This window comes from Oryzias melastigma, linkage group LG11 (genome assembly GCF_002922805.2).
Source record: "Oryzias melastigma strain HK-1 linkage group LG11, ASM292280v2, whole genome shotgun sequence".
NCBI classification, from domain to species: domain Eukaryota; kingdom Metazoa; phylum Chordata; class Actinopteri; order Beloniformes; family Adrianichthyidae; genus Oryzias; species Oryzias melastigma.
The window spans coordinates 25,082,304-25,101,536 of NC_050522.1; the positions used below are offsets into that span (position 1 = coordinate 25,082,304).

At 37.8% G+C, this 19,233-nt stretch overlaps 2 protein-coding genes across 4 annotated transcripts in view; one reads left to right on the forward strand and one right to left on the reverse strand.

Moving 5' to 3' along the window:
- The window catches only part of limd1b (LIM domains containing 1b), an 8,692-nt gene extending 2,073 nt beyond the window's left edge, over positions 1-6,619 (reverse strand). Inside the window, exons 1-3 of one of the 2 annotated variants that reach the window (XM_024298275.2) lie at positions 6,227-6,619; positions 1,034-1,218; positions 859-960 (exon numbers count right to left, since the gene is read on the reverse strand). In XM_024298275.2, coding sequence (XP_024154043.1) covers positions 859-960; positions 1,034-1,073 — 142 coding nt within the window. In that variant the 5' untranslated portion in view covers positions 1,074-1,218; positions 6,227-6,619. Of the gene's footprint in view, positions 1-858; positions 961-1,033; positions 1,219-5,556; positions 5,692-6,226 lie in introns of those variants that run through there. The other variant, XM_024298276.2, reaches the window with a different exon arrangement.
- The window catches only part of cdcp1b (CUB domain containing protein 1b), a 19,454-nt gene continuing 2,491 nt past the window's right edge, over positions 2,271-19,233 (forward strand). Inside the window, exons 1-12 of one of the 2 annotated variants that reach the window (XM_024298270.2) lie at positions 2,271-2,848; positions 8,111-8,329; positions 10,943-11,284; positions 11,622-11,837; positions 12,031-12,381; positions 12,462-12,674; positions 13,996-14,349; positions 14,924-15,283; positions 15,955-16,152; positions 16,230-16,586; positions 17,787-18,143; positions 18,235-18,316. In XM_024298270.2, the coding sequence (XP_024154038.1) occupies positions 11,056-11,284; positions 11,622-11,837; positions 12,031-12,381; positions 12,462-12,674; positions 13,996-14,349; positions 14,924-15,283; positions 15,955-16,152; positions 16,230-16,586; positions 17,787-18,143; positions 18,235-18,316 (2,717 nt within the window). In that variant the 5' untranslated portion in view covers positions 2,271-2,848; positions 8,111-8,329; positions 10,943-11,055. Of the gene's footprint in view, positions 2,849-5,653; positions 5,863-8,110; positions 8,330-10,942; positions 11,285-11,621; positions 11,838-12,030; positions 12,382-12,461; positions 12,675-13,995; positions 14,350-14,923; positions 15,284-15,954; positions 16,153-16,229; positions 16,587-17,786; positions 18,144-18,234; positions 18,317-19,233 lie in introns of those variants that run through there. The other variant, XM_036214197.1, reaches the window with a different exon arrangement.

Below are 19,233 nucleotides of genomic sequence, written 5' to 3' on the forward strand. Positions count from 1 at the left end.
AAGAATAAAGTCGTAAATTTGTGACTTTAAAAGTCATAAGCTGAATTTATTACTGTTTTTCTTGTAAATGTACATGTTATAAAGTTGTAAATTGATTACTTTAAATCTTGTTAATTTACAAGAAAAAAGTCGTATAGTTATTATGACTTTAAAAGTCATAGGCCACATTTGTTTTCTTGTAAATTTACATTTTTTTAAAGTGGTAAATTTATGACTTTAAATCTTTTACATTTATGAGAAAATAAATAATGTTAGGAGATTTTTTTGTAAATTAAAGTTGGAAATAAAAAAGTAATTGTTTGTAAACTGGCCCTAATACTTCGTTTTAGTGTTTTATGATTGATTTCATGAATATCAAACTTTTCTTCACTACAGCTTTTCAAAATAAAATGTCATTTGGAGCCAAATATTTATGAATTAATTATTTTAGATTTCTGAATGGAATTATTAGGATAATCTTCGTTTTACATTTTATAATAATTTATATTTTAATATCTTACAATTTTATTTCCTGATATATTTTTACTTTTTCTACTTTAAATTTCAACTTTACAATAAAACAGCAAATAAAAGAGTTTTGAAATAATTGTAATATTATGATTAACCCATTTTTGGGATAACCACCATTCAAGAATATTTTAATTTGTAGAAATTAGCATTTTTTATGTTGATAATTAATGCAGAAAAATGTTTTCACAATAAACTAAATATGTAAAATGTACATAATTGGGGTAAAAAGTGTAAAATAAACAGATTAAATTAACTGAAGCTTAAGTGTGACAAACATGGTATTGTCCATAGACTGTATATAAAATAATGTTTACAGTCTATGGTATTGTCTAAGTCAGGAGGACTCACTGCAGACGCTGCAGGTGAAGCACCTGACGTGGAACACCCGTCCCATCGCCCGACAGGCTCCTTCTGCCGTGTTCACCGCCTCCCTGCAGCGTGAACAGCTTCCTAAAACGAAGCATAAAGCCGGCTGTACAAAAATACGATCCATATAGTCTCAGAAATGATGTAAATCATTTACCAAAGCAGAGCCCGGACCGGCCTTCCTGATCCGGATCCATCTCCTCCAGGATCGTCTGGACCTCTCCGGAGCAGACAGCAGACTGCGTCAGGGTCTAATTTTGTGCAGACAGCTGTAAGGGGAGCCGAGTGCTGCTGCTCTGAGGGCAGCGAGGCTGCAGACCTCCTGACTCCTCCATGGTGGCTCTGCAGACATGAAGGGAAGAGGGGCGGAGTCACACTGACCACCAAAAGAAAGTTGGCAAAAAATCATAATTTCAAATAGATAAAACATTGAAAAAAACATAATTAAGTTGATTTTTTATTTTGAAAAGCTGCTTGGGAGAGTTTCCTGAAAAACCTGAATTGTATTTATTAATGTCTTCATTTTTTTATTTTATAGTCAAAATGATTAATAATATATACCATGAAAATAAAGTGAGCTGTTTGGACATTATTATTGCAAAAATTACCTTTTATTGTCATTTATTTTTTTAAATAAATTATTTTAAAAATGTTTTCTTTTCTGCAGAGAAGCAAAAAGGTCAAACTAGTAAAAATATATATTTAAAAATAATGTTTTTTTAATTAAAAATGAATTTTCAATAAAGATGACGAAAAAAAAAACCAAAAACTGTTATTTATCCAGGCAGAACAGAAATACAATTTCAAAGTAAAATGTCAAAAATGTATGTTTGTGCAGTTTAATTTTTGATAAATTAAGAAAAACATAAAAGTTGAAAATTACATTTCTGCAAAGGAAATTCAAATAATGTCTATTTTTCTTTTACACACTATGATATTAATATTTTTTTATGAAAATCAGCAAACATTGCAGCTCAGAAGAACATTTGAAACATTTTAGGAAATTCTGACGCATAAAAAACACTTTAATTAATCTTTACAACACAGCATATATTTGAGTCTTTTAAAGGAATCGTCTCAGTGATGTAGCCTTTCAAATAACATTTATCAAACTTCTAAAGATAGTGGTAATGAGGATGATTGACAGGTGAGAATATCAGTAAATACAATCATAAATATGTTCATGTAAAGGAAATCATTTAGAAATTCTGCCATCATGAAAACTTTTCACAAGATATGATAAAATTATAAATATTTTGTCTCCTCCTAATCAAACTAAGAGTTTTCTAAATGCTCTACAAAAATGAATTTATATAAACTCTTTAACATACAAAAACATGCAAAAGTGGCTCATAAATTACAAAGAGTTTTCATTTTTGTGCACATTTTACACTTCGGACTAGCATAAAAAACATGAATAAAGTGTCATTTCCGCCTTAAAAGCATTTGTTGATCTCACAACTTTTTTCTTAACAAAAACAATATTTTTTTCCTATTTTACAAAAACCCATAATCATCATTTTACCGTTTTTAGCACAAATCAAAGTTTCTGTAAAGCAGCAGGAGTTTGTTAGTAATTCACCTCAGAGTTATAGGCAGGATAGTTGAGGCAAAACAAGCCCGACCCCACTTCCCATCACCCATCTGGCCACGAATTGATATTGATTTATTATTAACGTATTTTAATATTCCATATTTCAATGTTTTATCGTTTATTTATTGTTTACATTAATCGATCTGTTTAATTTTTATTCCCATTTTAATTTTAATTTTAATTTGTCATTTGGCTCCTCCCCCTCTGGGTCGGCTGCTCTTCACTGCAGGTCTAGATGGGGGCCTGCATCGCCGCCCAGCTGTGGGGAGGCGGGGTCTCGGCTGTGATGCTGCCTATGCGACCAAAATAGAGAGGGAGGTCCCGAATATTAGCGTTTCCATCAACCAATCTACGTGCTCAGCCTGTATCAGCTAAGAGGTGGGGGGCGTGTGCAGGTCTGGGGGAGGGGACTCTATTTTAATATTCATGCCTGTTTTTTTATTTTTTCATTTTGTTTGTTTTAGTAAAAAGCCCTTTGTGTTATTTTTTATATGAAAAGTGCCACATAAATAGAGATTTATCTGTTTCGTTTCCCTGCTAGCTTACAGCGCCTCACATTCCCAATCTAGCACCAGAAATGGCGAGCAACATTAGAACAATGATGTCAGTTCAGACGAGGAAGACGCTCACGCATCTATTTGTCTGTAAGAGCTTCAGAATGGGGCGGAGCTGGGAGCTTGTGGCCCCGCCCAGCGTATTTTCTATGTCACAAATACGACCTTTTCAAACCGTTTGTTTTTGGTGCATCGTTCTGTTTATATATGTGTTTTGTTTTCTTTTTGTATAAAAAGTAGAGCTGTGAACATTAAAGCGTTAACGATTAATTTAAAAGAATTAACGCGTTAATATTTATTTAGGCAGATTAATCATAGAAACAGTCTTTCGCTTCAACTCGGCGGTTCAGGCGTCCGCGGCGAGTGTTAAAACAGTTTGTTGGGTATTATCCCGGCTATACAAAAGTCACTTACAAAATAAATAAGTATTCTATCGGTTTTTAGTACTTTATTCTTGCTATTTTTGTGGTTTAGATCACTTTTTCACAAAAAGCAGATTATTTGATCTGTGGTCCGGTGCCACATTGTACAAATACATTTTACCTGGTAAAACATTGCGATTAATCGTGATTAATCGCAACACGATTAATCTAACTTTTTTTATTTTGATTTTCATTTTTTGCAGCAGTGAAAAAAAATAATGTTTAAATGTAAAGTTTTGTGTGTGATTTCATATTGTGATTATTCGCAGATGATAAGCGGTCGGCAAATACTGAGAATAAAAAAAGAATTTTAGCGATTAATCGCGATTCATTTTTCCAGATTTGTGATTAATTTGTTACATTTTTTTAACAATTCCCGGCTTTAAAAAAAATCAAATAAAACAGCATTTTTCATCTACTTCGGAACAATTTAAATAAAGAAATAATTAGAAATGTACGATGGAGAATTAGGGCCAAAAAAAAAGGAACATTACAAGTTTAAATCTCGTAAATCTACAAGTTTAAATCTCATGAATTTACGACTTTAAATCTCATAAATTTACGACTTTAAATCTTGTTAATTTATTATATTAAAAGTTGTAAATTTACAAGAAAAACACGTAAATTTACGATTTTAAATCTCGTTAGTTTAAGATTTTTTTTCTCGTAAATTTACGACTTTAAATCTTGTAAATTTATGAGTTTTTCCTCGTAAATTTACGAGATTAAAAGTCCTAAATCTCGCCTATGACTTTTAAAGTAATACAAATACGACTTTATTCTGGTAATTTAGCAGTTACGGTTTTTTCCTGTAAATTTACAAGATTGAAAGTTGTAAATTTATGAGATTTAAATTCGCAAATTTACGACTTATAAAATTTACGAGTTTTTGTCTCGTAAATTTAGTACTTTAATTCTTTTAAATTTACAATTTTAAATCTCGTTAGTTTAAGATTCTCTTCTCGTAAATTTATAAGTTTAAATCTCGTAAACTTATGAGTTTCTTTCTCGTAAATTTACTAAATTAAAAGTCCTAAATCTAAATCTCTTTTAAAGTAAAACAAATATGACTTTATTCTCATAAATTAGCTGTTATGCTTTTTTTTCTTGCAAATTTACAAGATTTAAAGTTGTACTTTTAAAAATAAAATGTCCTTTATAAAATAGCCCAAATTCTTTGTCGTAGAAATGTAATTTTAAGCTTTATTTTCTTTATCTATGTCCTCCCATCATCAGTAAAGTGCTCCAAGAACGTGTTAAAACACAGAGTGTGTCTTTAAACCCACATGAAAACACTGGATCGACCGTTAAACCCAGTTGGACCCCAGATGCTCGGGGTCAGGGTGAAGCTGCTGCCGTGATTCGTCACGGTTTCAGTTAATTCTCCCTTTCTGTGGCGTGAAACTCCCCACTCCGGTGGGCGGCCCAGCATGCTGCTGGCAGGACAGGATCTACAGTTACATGGGAGGGGTGGAGAAGTGTGACAGCTGGTGATTCTGCACTGAGATCCCTTGTTGAGAGGACACACAAACACACAAACACACACAGTGTGTGACTCTCACAGCAGACACTGCATGCTGTCAGACTGGTTCCACAAAAACACCACAGCCTCTTGCAGTTGGCCTCAAGGTGTGTTCGCTCAGTCTGTCCTCACCTTTTATTTCAGTAGTTTTGTGTATTTTTTAGTGATTCAATCAAAGGATCAAAATGAGACTTCCTGTTTTTAGAGTTTTCTGTTCATTTAGGATGAATCAGCCACAGGGGACGGACGTTTTGCAAGTTTCACATTTTAACACCTGTGTGTGTGTTTGCCCCCTGGGGCGAGTTTGAATGTAGGAATGTTTGAGTCAGGAGGCGTGTGGTGGCAGGAAGGCGATTCTCTAACACTCCTCCAAAAATATTTCTATCTTATTGAAAGCAAAAAGGAGTCAGACTTAACTTTATTACAAATTCTGGCATCAAAAATGAGACAAAAAGTGTTTGAGTCACAAAGAAATCTCGTTTGTGGAGCGCGCGCGCGCAGCTCTGTGCCAACAGTCGTATAAATAGGGCGCCCATTGTGCCCCCCCTCATTTGGGGACCCTCACAAAGACTCCCCTAACACACTCACGCGTGCATGTATAGTTCCCCCTGATAACGGCAGCGCGCAGGCCCGGCTCTCCCTGTCAGGTCTGGACAGGTAACGTCCTCCACGCCCTCCGCCGCGCGCGCAGATAATCAGGAAGTGGCTGTCAACGCCGATGCGTGATGCTGTGGAGGGACTGAAAATGCAGCCGCGGGTTTGAAGGAAATACGAGCTCAGGACTACATTTTTTTAATCTAAAAATATTCTTATTTTTTTTAAAGGAAAATATGTTTTTACGCGCGGCGTTTCTGCTCCCGACGCTTTTATTCTTGGCCACTTTGGAGTCAACAGGTGAGAAACTGAAGTCTGTCAGACAGAAAGAAAGCTGATTTTGTTTTTGTGCTGAAGATCTTTGATTTTTATGCTCCAGAAATGTCTTAAAAAAAGGTGAATTAAAACGAGGCGCGAGTCCAACAGTTGCTCCAACAGCTGAGATAAGGGCGGGCGGGGTGATCTCATTCCAATCCAAACCAAACCAAAGCAGGCTGTGTTCCTGTTCCAACTTCCACATCCCTTTAGAGCTAAAGAAAAGGAAGATAAACCAGACTCGACCTCCTCACATGGAAGTCTTCAGCTCTGACTTCACAGCCCTTCATGTTTCAAACTGTTTATGAGGCGTTTATCAGAGAGAAGCAGAAACTCATTAATGATTTACCTGCAATCTGCTGCTCTACTGGCGAACTGGCAAAGGGTGGATCCAATGGACAAACTCAGCTTCCTCACATCAAATTGAACCTTTTTGAGAACAAAGTGATTTCACATTTAAGTTTTTACATTTTTCTGTGCATGAAATCCAATTTAAAATGCTCCATCTTCGACTCTTTCCACTCATTTCTACTTCCTACTTTCTTAAAAACAAGAAATGCTTTGTAAGTTCTATCCGGTTTAGTGTCTTCATTCCACCTTTTTTGGGGACAGAGAAACTATTGACTCCATTCACTGTTGCTGCAGGACATTCTAATGTATGCGCCCTTATTTGCATAAACTTGAATGTGTAACGTTTTCAGATTCCAGTCAGAGACAACAGGAATATCCTTCCCATCAAACTCATTTTGACAGGTGACCTTTGACCTGACAGCAGGGGTGTCAAACTCAATCTCACAAGATCCAAAACACACCTTAGGAACGGGCCAAACGGTTATGGAACACTCTAAAACATTTAAAAACTTCAAAACTGGCCGCTGAAGATGCCAGTGCTGATAGCTGAAGATGCTGAAATTGATAGCTGAAACCACTGAAGCTGAAAACTGAAACTGACAGCCAGCTAGAATATTAGATAAATGCCAAATTAGCCTAAAAAACAAACAAAAAAAAACTTAGGTTAGCCAAAACAGCTAGCATGTATCTGAAAAAAATAGCTAAACTCCAAAATAGCCAAAAATTTTTTAGTAAATGCTAAAATAGTCCAAAAAGCTAGCAGAATGGCAATGTTTAAAACTCTAAAACCATAAATTTTTAACATAATTATTAACTAGATATATAGCATTACCTGCAAAAATGCTGGTGGGAATGCTGGAAGTTGAATTTGGCCGCTAAAGATGCTAGTGCTGCTAGCTGAAAATGCTAAATTTGATAGTTAAAAACGCTGAAGCTGACAACCAGCTAAAATATTAGCTGAATGCCAAATTAGCCTAAAAAACTAAGAAAAAAAACTTAGGTTACTGTAAATTTAATCTAAAAAACAAAAGCGTAAATTAGCCATTAGCATGTAAAAATGCTAGCTGTAGCTGAAATATTAGCTAAACTCCAAAATAGCCAAAACATTTTTTCATAAATTCTAAAATAGTCCAAAAAGCTAGCAGAATGCTAATTTTTGAAATGTAAAAACTGTACATTTTTAACATAATTATGAATAATAAAAAGGCAAGAATATTATTTCAGATAAAATCAACTTAAACCTTAAATGACTTTCAAAATTTTATTCTCTATAAAAATATATTTTGTCCAAATTATACAAGTTAGAAATGAGCACAAGATAACATCGGGTCATCAATAACAATAAAATGATCTGGAGGGCCGGATAGAATTACCTGGAGGGCCAGATCCGGCCCCCGGGCCGTGACTCTGACACATGTGCCCTACACTGTCAAAGTCATGTGACAGGTGAAAGATGGCTTTTTCTAAACGTTATATGTATTAAACACTTTTATAAAGTCACCTGTCAAACTAGTTTGATTGAAAGTGTAGGGTCAAAGGTCACCTGTCAAATTGAGTTTGATGGAAAGTGTATTCCTATCTCTCTCCAGCCTCTTACCTCAGCTGATGAGTCTGCACTGAAAGTGATGCAACTTTAACCACATGGAGCACAACATCAGGAAACGTCTCCACCCTGATAAAAAAACATTATGAGCTTTAGACGTAACAATTTAAACACAATGTAGCCACTTCACTTGTTGCTAAATCCACAGATTTCCTAACCTGACTTCATTTAAGTCTTCATGAGTAACTGGGCTCATCGGTCAGCTGTTGGAGTGCAGGATGGGCGTGTCTGCGTGTGGTTATCGGTGACCCCTTCCTCGTGTTGAATCCGTTCCCTCAGGATGCTTCCAGACGGTGGTCCAGCCGAGCAAAGGCACCACGGTGACGGTGTCCACCACGCCGTCCGCGGCTGAGTGTGGGGTGTGCACGGTCAGCGAGGCCAACGTCACTTCTTGTTTCCCCCTCCTGCCTGTGGGGCCTGAAGCTGAAGCCAAGCTGCTCTTCAACTGCTCCCAGCCGCTGGAGCAGGCGTTCACAGTGACGGTTCATCAGTCCATCGGTGAGTTCAACATTTAGGTGTACGAACGAAGACGTTTGGAGAAGTCTTGGAAAATCTTTACTTTAGACTTTCCTCAAACTAAGGCAAACTTGTCTCTAGTGCTGATAATACGTATCGTGTTTGTGGTAGAAAATGGTGCCATTTCTCTTCTGTTGTTTCTATTTTATTGCTGAACTTTTGTCCAAAAACTGATTTTCCTACTAAGAGCCTTGAAACTTAAAAATAAAGTCAGAGAAAAGTAAGTGATGACATTTTTGTCCATTTTATTAGAGAATGATTGAATTTAAATCAGGAATATCATGATATATATCGTTATTTTGATATAAAATTAAAAGTCCCATCAGTTGTCGCGTACCTAGAAATCTGTTCTCTGCTTTCCTGGAGGAGCGGTGAGCTGCAGACACAGCCGCGCTCCTAAACCATTTGGTGGTTTAACCCCCGAATCCAACCCCATAACGCTGAGTGTCAAGCAGGGAGGCTTTTGGTCCCATTTTTAGTCTTTTTTTGACTCGGGTCGGGATTTGAACTCTCCAGTCACAGGACGGACACTCTACCATGGACACTGCTAGTGGAGGACATATGTAAAGAAATTAATCTTAAAGTAGAATTTCTGTGTATTTCGTTACTCAAAACTTGAAAGAGATTCTATATAGAAAATATAATGGGTGGGCCACGATCTTCCTGCTACAAGCTCTCAACATTGGGGAGAGGAAGGGGGGCGGGGTTGCTCAGAGGGGAATTTCTAATGCTGCACCCATGCTGCTCTGCAGAAACTACGTCCTAGTGAAAATCGATCAAAAAGATGATCGCAGTGGAACTTTAAGAATTTGTTCTGTTTAACCGTCAAGAGAGAAGAGTGAACGTCTGACGTGTTTAAGGGTGTTTTGAACATAAACATTGTAATTTAGTCTTTTTTTATGACCTTCACTGTTAGTTCTCCAAATGTAACACTTGACTAATACAGTCAAGGGGAAGAGGTCCTAATGTATTTAAATATATTTTTGTGTATAATAAAGTTAAGACATGTTTATCCTTTTTTTGTCCTAAGAAATGTTCAAAAGTCCACCCGCTTCTCTGAAACAGACAATAGAAACAGTGATCTTCCTGAAACTGTCAGTTTCCTCGTATGTGAATCCTGGTGCGGTTCACTTCAGTGTGGACTCTCCAGTGACACAAAAACAAGACAAAAACCCAAAAAGGACATCAATGGTGAGCATTTGAAAAAAAAAAAAAACAAGCAATTTGGCAATTTTAAAAACATATTAGTACAAAAAAATTAAAAAGTTAACCTGGAGGTGATGTTTTTTATTTATTTATTTTTGTAATTGATAATCATTTTTTATACGTCCAGCATCATTTAGCCACACTTTTTTCTTCTCCTCGTTCTGGTCTATGACTATTTTTTTGGAACATCTAATTCGCTAACTATATAGTTAACTCTCGAAAGTCCAGTGTGAAAGTAGATCAGAGATGTCAAACTCAATCACACAGGGGGCCAAAATCCAAAATAACCCTTAGGTCGCGGGCTGAACGTGATAAACATTTATTGAACACTCAAAAACTACATTTATAAAACTCTAAAACCTAAATTTCTTTACATAATTATCAACTAGATATATATCATTACCTGAGGTAATGCTACTATGAATGCTGTAAGTTAAATTGGGCCGCGGAAGATGCTAGTGCTGATAGCTGAAGATGCTGAAATTGATAGCTAAAAATATTGAAGCTGATAGCCAGCTAAAATACAAAAAAATAAAACCCACGTTAGCCAAAACGGCTAGCATGTAGCTGAAAAAATAGCGAAACTTTAAAATATCCTAAAAAAACAGAGAAAGGCCTAAAATAGCCAAAACAACTAGTGTGTGAAAAATAGCCCAACTCCAAAACAGATTAAAAACTTAAAATTAAAAAATTAAATTAGCCAATATAGCTAGCATGTAGCTGAACTATTTACTAAACTCCAAAATAGCCTAAAAAATCTTAGTAAATGCCAAAATAGTCCAAAAAGCTAGCATGATCCCAATTCTTAAAACCGTAACTTTTTTGAATAATTATGAATAATAAAAATGCAGGAATATTATTCCGGACTAAATTTCCTTAAACCTTAAATAACTTTCAATATTTTACTCTCTATGAAAATATATTTAATCAAAATTATACAAGTCAGAAATGAGCTCAAGATAACATCGGATCATTAATAACAATAAAATAAAATGATCTGGAGGGCCGAATAGAATTACCTGGAGGGCCGGATTCGGCCCCCGGGCCTTAACTTTGACACATGACGTAGACAAAGCCAAACAAACAAAATAATCTGGTCTTGCTTTCTAAAAAGTAGTATCAGGACTCATGGGAGAAATGTCATCGTTTTACACAAGCTAAGGAGAATCCAACCAGTTTTTCAGTTCAGAGCTGCATTGGTGTTTGTTATTGCGGCAGTTTTTGCCCTCACCTAAAATGATAATCAGTCAAAGCCATGGGAATTTATATTTTTAAAAAAGTCTGCAGGAACGTATTTAACGGCTTACCTTTATCCTCTTTTTGCTGACCGGCTCATAAGCACTAAGATTACACTTCTTTACTTTTTCTCTTCTCTACATTAAACCTCAGATTGCACTGAGACCTCCTGCCAGCCTCAGACCATAGAAGTGCAGCCGTCCATCCTGTCAAAGTTCCCCCGAACCTTCACCTGGGAGGTGACGGCCCCCGAGCAGACCATCGTGATGCTGGACATCCTGGGAGATGGGCTCATGGCGACGACGCAGCCGTGCTCCGACGGTCTGCAGTATTCTGTGGCAGCATTCAAAACCGACGACAAAGACCCGACCCGGTACTGTCGAGCTGGAGACGTGACGCGACTGCTGCTGGTGGACCGAGCTTTTGTGTCTCTTCACGTGAAACCAGAGACGGTTGTTGACCCGGTGTTGTTCCAGGCCTCAGCAGGACCTCTGGGTGAGTACGTGGTGATCACGGAAGTCAAAATTATTGAGAGAAGAGAGAAAAACCGCAACACAGACATGAGAAACAAACATCCAGAGAATCAAGTTAAAGCTGCTTAACACTTTAATTTTTAATTGTTAATACGATAATTCCAGTAGATTCAGAAGGAGAAAAGCGGCTTTTTAAACTTGGTGCAAATCTTTTTATCTGCTTATATCATCTATCGTCTTCTCAGTTTCTGCATTAAACACAAATGATGTCAGAAACTTCTGCTTTGTTAAGCTAAAAAAACAAGTCTTTGAGTCCAATTCATGTTTCAGATCTCTATTTTTTTGTCTAATCTTTACAGAGGGACCGAAAATGGACATAACCGTTGGTCCCAGTTCAACAGTAGTCCTGAGCAATGACCCGGGGAGCCCCAAATGCAGCGTGTGCACTGTAGACGGCTCAGAGGCTGATTGCAGCCATTCAGGGAAAACGCTGACCAGCGGCAAAAAGTTCACCCTGGAGTTCAGATGCCTCAGACCGCAGGATGTGTTCAGGGTAACCATGGAGACGAAAATGGGTGAGTGAAAGCAGCACGCAAACTCCACCGGACAATGCACAAATACACAAATCAGGAAAATGTTCATTAGTCACCAAATTATGTTTAAATTTATCTGTTAAACCATGCTGTTTTTGCAAATCTTTTCAATAGTTTTTTTTTAATGTCTCAAGCTGGATAACTCTTGGACATTTTTCCATGTTTTTCCATCCAGATTGCACACCAACTTCCTGCACTCCTGCTGCAGCAGAGGTGGATCCAAACTTCTTCAAGGACTTTAAAAGAACCCTAATGTGGGACATCAGCCTCCCTTCCAGGACCATTTTAAGCATGAGCTTTCCTGTTGGGGGAGTTAAGGAGATCGATATAGGAGATAGTTGCCAGGATGGTTACAGTTACACAACCAGTTTCATTAAGAAGAATGGAGATTTAAAAACTAATAGCTACTGCAAAGGTGGAACTGTGACTCAGTTGGATTTTTTGGAAGCCCCAACTCTAATGGCTGAAGTCCCGGGAGGAGCAGAACTGACCGGAAAAGTTTTCAGCATTAGTGCAAGACCAACAGGTGCAGAACGCTCTGATAGTTTGATTCTCACTGTCTGTTTAAAAGGAGCCTCTAAATGTCTATGAAACTTTTGCCTTAAGGTAGTAGAATAATGTCGGTGCAACTTGACCGCGACATCGTCGTCACCATTCGTAGAACCACCGAAGAGCCGGAGTGCGACGTGTGCGTGGGCAAGGATCCCCAACAGTGTGACCCCCAGTACCAGAGGCTGACCTACAGTCCCAACACCACTGTGGAGTTCACATGTCCTAAACCGGAGGAAATCTTCGACACGGACATTAACAGAGAAATAGGTGGGGATATTTAACCATTTTTGTGATTAGGAAAGACTGGTGATGTGCTGCTGGTTGCAAAATTTGATATATATATATAAGTATATATACACATCAGATATAGATATATCATATCTATCTATATATATCGATATATCATATCTATATATATATATCGATATATATATATATATGTATATATATAGATATGATATATCTATATCTGATGTGTGTATATATATATATATATATATAAGATATATCATGTGTATATGTAGGTATACAAACATATACATTTAAATAAAAAAGAAAAAACACATTTAGTATTCCTTATATTTACCTCAATGATATCAAAATGCCCCACAGTCCACCCTTCTGCTGCTCTAGTCTGATCTACACATGACAAATTGGTAAAAAAAACAACTGGTGGCCTTTATTATGGTTTTATCTCCATAGCAACCATTTAATTTTTTGGTTGCCTTGTAGTGACGAACAGGTCTACATCATTATTAGAAGATTTGGCCAAAGTAACTGTTTGAATTTCCTTGGCAACACAGATGTTTTGTTACCAACACCCACATTCCTGAGATTTTCATATCTTTTTCACATTGACAGTGATTCATGTATTTAATGTTTACAATATTTTGATAAAATATTTGTGAGCAACAGGGAAACACAACTCTTTGTGAGCTCACCATGCTAACACTGTTCTTTAAACTTTTTTTTTTAATTTGTAGAAGGTCGTAAAGATGATTTGGTTTTTCGTTTTTTTTTAACAACTTTCAAGATTCAATTATTTCGGGAAAATCTGTCAAACAAAACTTTTCTTTTTTTTCTTTTTTTGCAAAAATCGCCAAATTTCACACTTTACAACAAAATGGCCGCCCACCCATAGGTCTCGTTGACCTCCTGTAATAGTATCAAAACTACTGTTGGATATTTCCGACACGCCTCTTTTGTTTTCATTCAAAGATTTAGAAATGTACTTTTTTAAGCCTCATAGGAGATTTTGGTCCTATTCATTGTGTTTCTCCCACTGGGATGTCATCTTTTTGTTGATGTATTTGTTTGGGGGGAGGGGACACTAATGTCAAAAATGTGTTTTCACCGGGTACTAGGTACATGAAAATTTCGATGAGTTTTTGAGTATGTGGTGGGACAAAAAATCTTGCTCAAAGGCACAATAAGAACGAAGAATTGCCCAAGTAATCATAATAAATTTACTTTTAGCTGTTTAAAAATGTGCTTTATATTAGAATCATCTAATGATTAAGGATTTCATATTAATAAATCTTCACACACATCCTGACTCTCTTTTTCTCGTTTGTTGTCCTTTCCCTAGTCTGCACAGAAACTGTCTGCTCCGGCAACAGTGTCCAGACCAAGGACATGTTTTCGAACTTTAACCGAACTTTTACGTGGGACCTGAAAGTCGAATCATCTCAGACTTTCCAGCTGGACTTTCCAAAACCGGGAATGCGACAGATCCCTGAAGAAGAGACCTGTCCGGATGACCATACCTACTCTGTGGTGGCATATCTTCGCTCCGGGCCAACATCAATTGGTACCTTTTGTAAAGGAGGTCCTGTGACCACAGTGCAGGTTCGTTATAAGGGCCGTGTGGTGCTACGGGTACCTGGAAAGGTGAAGGTGGACCCGGTTGACTTTAAAGTCAATGTTGGCCCAGGGACAAAAAGTAAGTAGGTTCTTGTGTTTTATTGGTTAACTTGAAAATGTAGGAAGAAAAGGAATGCGCATGCCATTCATTCTGTAGATCACTCAACGGATTTGGCGAAAGTTCGCCTAAAACATAGAAAACATGCGTGTGTGTGTGTGTGTGTGTGTGTGTGTGTGTATATGTATATGTGTGTGTGTGTATATGTGTATATATATATATATGTGTGTGTGTATATGTATGTATATATATGTGTATATATATACACATATATATGTATGTGTGTGTGTATAGGACTGTTCATGAAACGTTTGCCTTAAGGACCATGTATATATGCATGTATATATATATGTGTGTATATATATATATATATATATATATATATATATATATATTTTGGTGAGTTTTTGGGTTTGTGACAAAGGTCAATTTTTTGCTTAAACGCTCAATAAGAATGAAGAATTGTAAAAATCCTTGTTATATATATATATACATATAGATCCCAAACTTGTGGTAAGCCTTTATTTTTCATGTTGTGCAAAAACTCTTGATCCATTTTCAGTTATAACGATTACATCTTCTTTCATGTTTCCAGTGGTTGCCATAGCAATAGTGGACCTGCCCCGCGGAGTGTCGGACACTGTCCTCTTCTCAGCAAACTACCTCAAACGGTTCCCTAATGAGCAGCAGATGCAGTGGAGCTTCAATGTGCCCGGCATGCACAACTACTCCGTGTCCTTCCTGGATCACACGAATCCAGAGTGTATCCAAGACAATGTGGTTGTGGAATATCAGAAAGAAAACGGAAAAAGTGTGCAGCTGTCTCTGACGGATCCTCAGCCGCAGCACCAGCAAGGAAACTTTCAGATGGTGCTGAAGAACTGTCAAACCAACACATCACTTCCAGGGCTCACCTTAAGCTACAAGGTCTCTGTAATGAGGAGCGGCCATCCAGGTAGAATCACACATCATTTTAACAGGAATTTGTTTCCTTCAGGTCAAAATGACCTAAACTTGGGTTGGAGCTGAATTTTTTTTTTGACTAAAATAAACACAACTGAATTTTATTAACTGATGTAAACCAACTTTTTTAGTTTCCTTGGCAAATTTAGTTTTTCGTTAACCATGCCCCGTTTCTAATATCTTAAAATTATATGTCATATTATTTTGTATGGCTCGAGCCAACGATTCATATAGTAAATCCTCGACTCAAAGGAACGCCACTTTTATGAACTCTCCACACTAACACAAAATTCCGCCATGTGTCTGTCCTGTGGCCATCCCAAGATAATTTGAAAACTTCCTTTGGATATCCCCGACACGGTTAGTTTGTTACTTGATTTTAAAATATTTTGATTGGCCCAACCATTTTTTATTTATATTTATTTTTGACTGATTCATCATCATCTTTCTCTCAAGGTGGCTGCAAATTTTGGTGAGTTTTTGGGTTTGTGGCGAAGGTCAATTTTTCGCTTAAACGCTCAATAAGAACGAAGATTTGTGAAAACAATCTGGTTCTTACAGTCTAGGACTGCTGCAGGACATATAAATAGATTAAAAAAACATATTTAATGATCATAAAAAGTCAAAATTTTCCCAGACTTATGTATCTTCAATCCTTGTTAGTTCTCAGCACTGTGGATCTCACCAAGCAAGAAGGAATATCTCTGCTACTTGAGAAAATATCTGCGGACCCATTTTGTGAGATGAGCATAAACTCTGTGGTCAAAGAGAAGATTCTGGTCCCAGCAGGAACAAAAGCCAGCCTCTCCTTCCTTGACTGTCCGAATGAAGATGTCCGCCTGACTGCCAACAAAGTCATCGGTGAGAAATCCCCCTAAAAGGTCAGTGACATCAATTTAAATATTTTTTTAACCAATTCTTTCCTGCTGTTCCCACAGACTGCCAGGGGATGAAGTCATGTCCGTCCGCGGCCCTCTCTGTGCCGAATTTGGACTTGTCTCTGCCGATGCCTCTTCACAGTTTCACATGGAACTTTACCATCCCCAACAACAGCACGTTGGACCTGGTCGCTCCCGTGGGGAACCTCAAACAGTCCCTCCCGGGACAGGAGTGCAGTCGGGCTTCATCGTTCCATCTGGCTGAGTATGACGGATTTCCCATCGGAGATTTCTGTTTCGGTGGAACGATTCAGAAAATCCAGGTCCACACCAATGCTTCCATCACAACCCCGGGCAGGGACTTCAAGAGGTCGACGATGGCTCTGCTCAACGTCAGTGTCACTGAGGAAATCTCGGGTAAGAGAGGTCATTACTTTATGTCAAATTGTTAAAGACCCACTCCAATGAACAGGGTGACCATGGGTCCTAGAAAAGTACTCAATTGTCCTAAATTTCAGGTGAATGAAAAAAAAGAGTTAAGAGTGAGGACCGCCAATTTGGGATGCTGTCCGTCTCTCCTCATTGCTTTTCCTCCAGTGCGGTGATGAGTTGTCTTACCATAGACTGTATAATCACTGGACCGCGTGACCCCTTCTTGCTTGTGTTCCAAATAGGAAGTAACTGCAGGCTTCAAGAAGCATATATCCAAACACTGCGCTAGGTTTGTCAGTGGCCTAAAATAGGGTCATAAACATAAACTGACATTTTTTTTTTCAATAAATTGAGTTTACCCTCTGTCTGTGGGTGAAGTTGTCCTGGTGGAGGAGTTGAAATATCTTGGGGACCTGTTCATGAGTGAGGGAAGATGGGAGAAAGCAAAACGTCCGCCGTTGTGCAGTCGCTGCACCGGTCCATGGTGGTGAAGAGAGAGCTGAGCCAGAAAGTAAAGCTCTCAATTTACCGGTCGACCTTCGATCAGTTCTTACCTATGGTCGAGAGCTCTGGGTTGTGACTGAAAGAACAAGATCCCCAATACAAGTGGCTGAATTGAGCTTTCTCCGGAGGATGGCTGGGTGCTCCCTTAAAGAAAGCTTGGTCACCTGGAGAGGAGCCAGTTGACGTGGCTCAGGCATCTGATTTGGATGCCTCCCTGGAGAGGTGTTCTGGGTGTGTCCCACTGGGCCAAGAACCCGGGGAAGACCCAGTACACACTGGAGAGACTAAGGCCCAATCCAAATTCTTCCCTTCCCCTTCATTTAGCCCTCCAAACGGAGAGTTATGAACAAATGTTGCCTAATATTTCAGACGGGGCTTTCGTCAATGATGTCATCAATAATCACCAGTCTGCTAGCTTTAGCGCAAAGCTTCCAGCGCTTGAATCTACATAAAAACAGGGGTTATATGACTTTATAAAGGTCATGCTACAACAAAAAGTCTAAGCCTTTAGGCTATTTGGAGTTCAGCTAATATTTCATATGTATGCTAGTTATTTTGGCTGGTGAAAGAATCATTTATTGGGATCAAACTCAATGTTTTCTGTTCACATTGGGGCACTTTTGGGTTTCTTTGCCCAGACTGGAGGCTCTAATGATGCCCCTGTTTTTTTTTCTTCTTTAGAGGGACTTATCTACACGATCATCCCAGAAGTGTCGTCTCCCACCACGCTGGTCTCCCCCAACTGGCCCAACGGAATGAAAAAGCTATCCACCATATCCTGGAACGTCCACGTTCCTGATCAGTACAAAGCCCTCCTCAAGTTTGTCAACGTCAGCCAGCCCAAATGTTCCAAAGTACACGCCATCATCTCCGTGCAGATGATGGGGCGAGAGGAGGAGGTACTGAGCCGCACCGAGACGGAGAAAATGGAGAAGCAATTATTGGTTTCCCATCCTTTTTATCTCAACATGATCAACTGTAAGCCAGAAACCGGGAGTTTAAGTCTTTTGACTGAAGTTGTTCTAGAAAAAAAGCTCCGTAAGCATTCCTTTAAAATTCATTTAGTCTTTATTCAATGGGACTACAAACATTCTTAAAGTAAACACTGTTCTGTCTTTTCCCTCTGTAGCTCTGTTAGCCATCGTGCTTGGATTAGTAGGAGCTCTTGTGGTGTTGGGCATAGTGCTGGCAGTCGTCTGTGTCCTAACAAGGTAAGTGTACATTTTACACTGATAGACAACATTTGGTTTGTTTTCAGTTTTGCAGGTTTATTTAGTTATTTAGCATATACTTTTACGCAAAGGTACTGAAAAATGATCAACTAAACAATCAAAAATACTAGGTCTGGGTCAAACCATTTTAGTATTTTATGTCCTTGGGTAGTTGAAAATACTTCAAAATTCAGACTTTTTTTTAAGATTGCCTTTGAGGCTGCTGTGGGATCAGAGGCCAGAGGAGTTTAGATTCGGATCCTTTGTGCAGAAACCATCAGATGCTTGTTTGCATAGTGGTGTTTAGGTAAAGAGGAGACGGAGAGCTCAGCGATTAGTAGGAGAGTTTTGAGCCACAACATAGATATGAAGACAGAAGTGACATGAGATCTTTTACCTGGTTAAAAACGAGACGTCCAGCTGCATTTTGGATCGTCTGCAGAGGCTGGTAGCCTTTTAAGTGCATAAGAATATGTAAGATAAGGGAGGACAAGTGCTGTGAGATAACCGTGTGATAAAGTCTGCTCTTCCTGTATGGAGAAAATTTGAATGGGAAAGATTTGGTCAGTTTTTTAAAAAAAAATTAAATTGAATGCTTTGTTTTTTGTTTATTTATTAAAATACATATGTAAATACTTTAAATTACTATATATATATATATAATTAAAGAAAATATGTAATTTTACTAGAAGAAAGATATAAAATTATAAGAAAAAATGTTAATTTTTGGTTTGAAAAAGTCCTAAAATTATTCAAATATAAATAATTTTCCTAGGATAAAGTTGGAAAATTTTACCAGAAAACAAGGTGTAAAGGTGTGAAACTCTGAAAGAAAAGATGAAATATTAAAAAAATGTAATCATTTTAGCATAATTTACAACTATGATGTTGTAATATTATGAAAAATAATTGAAAGT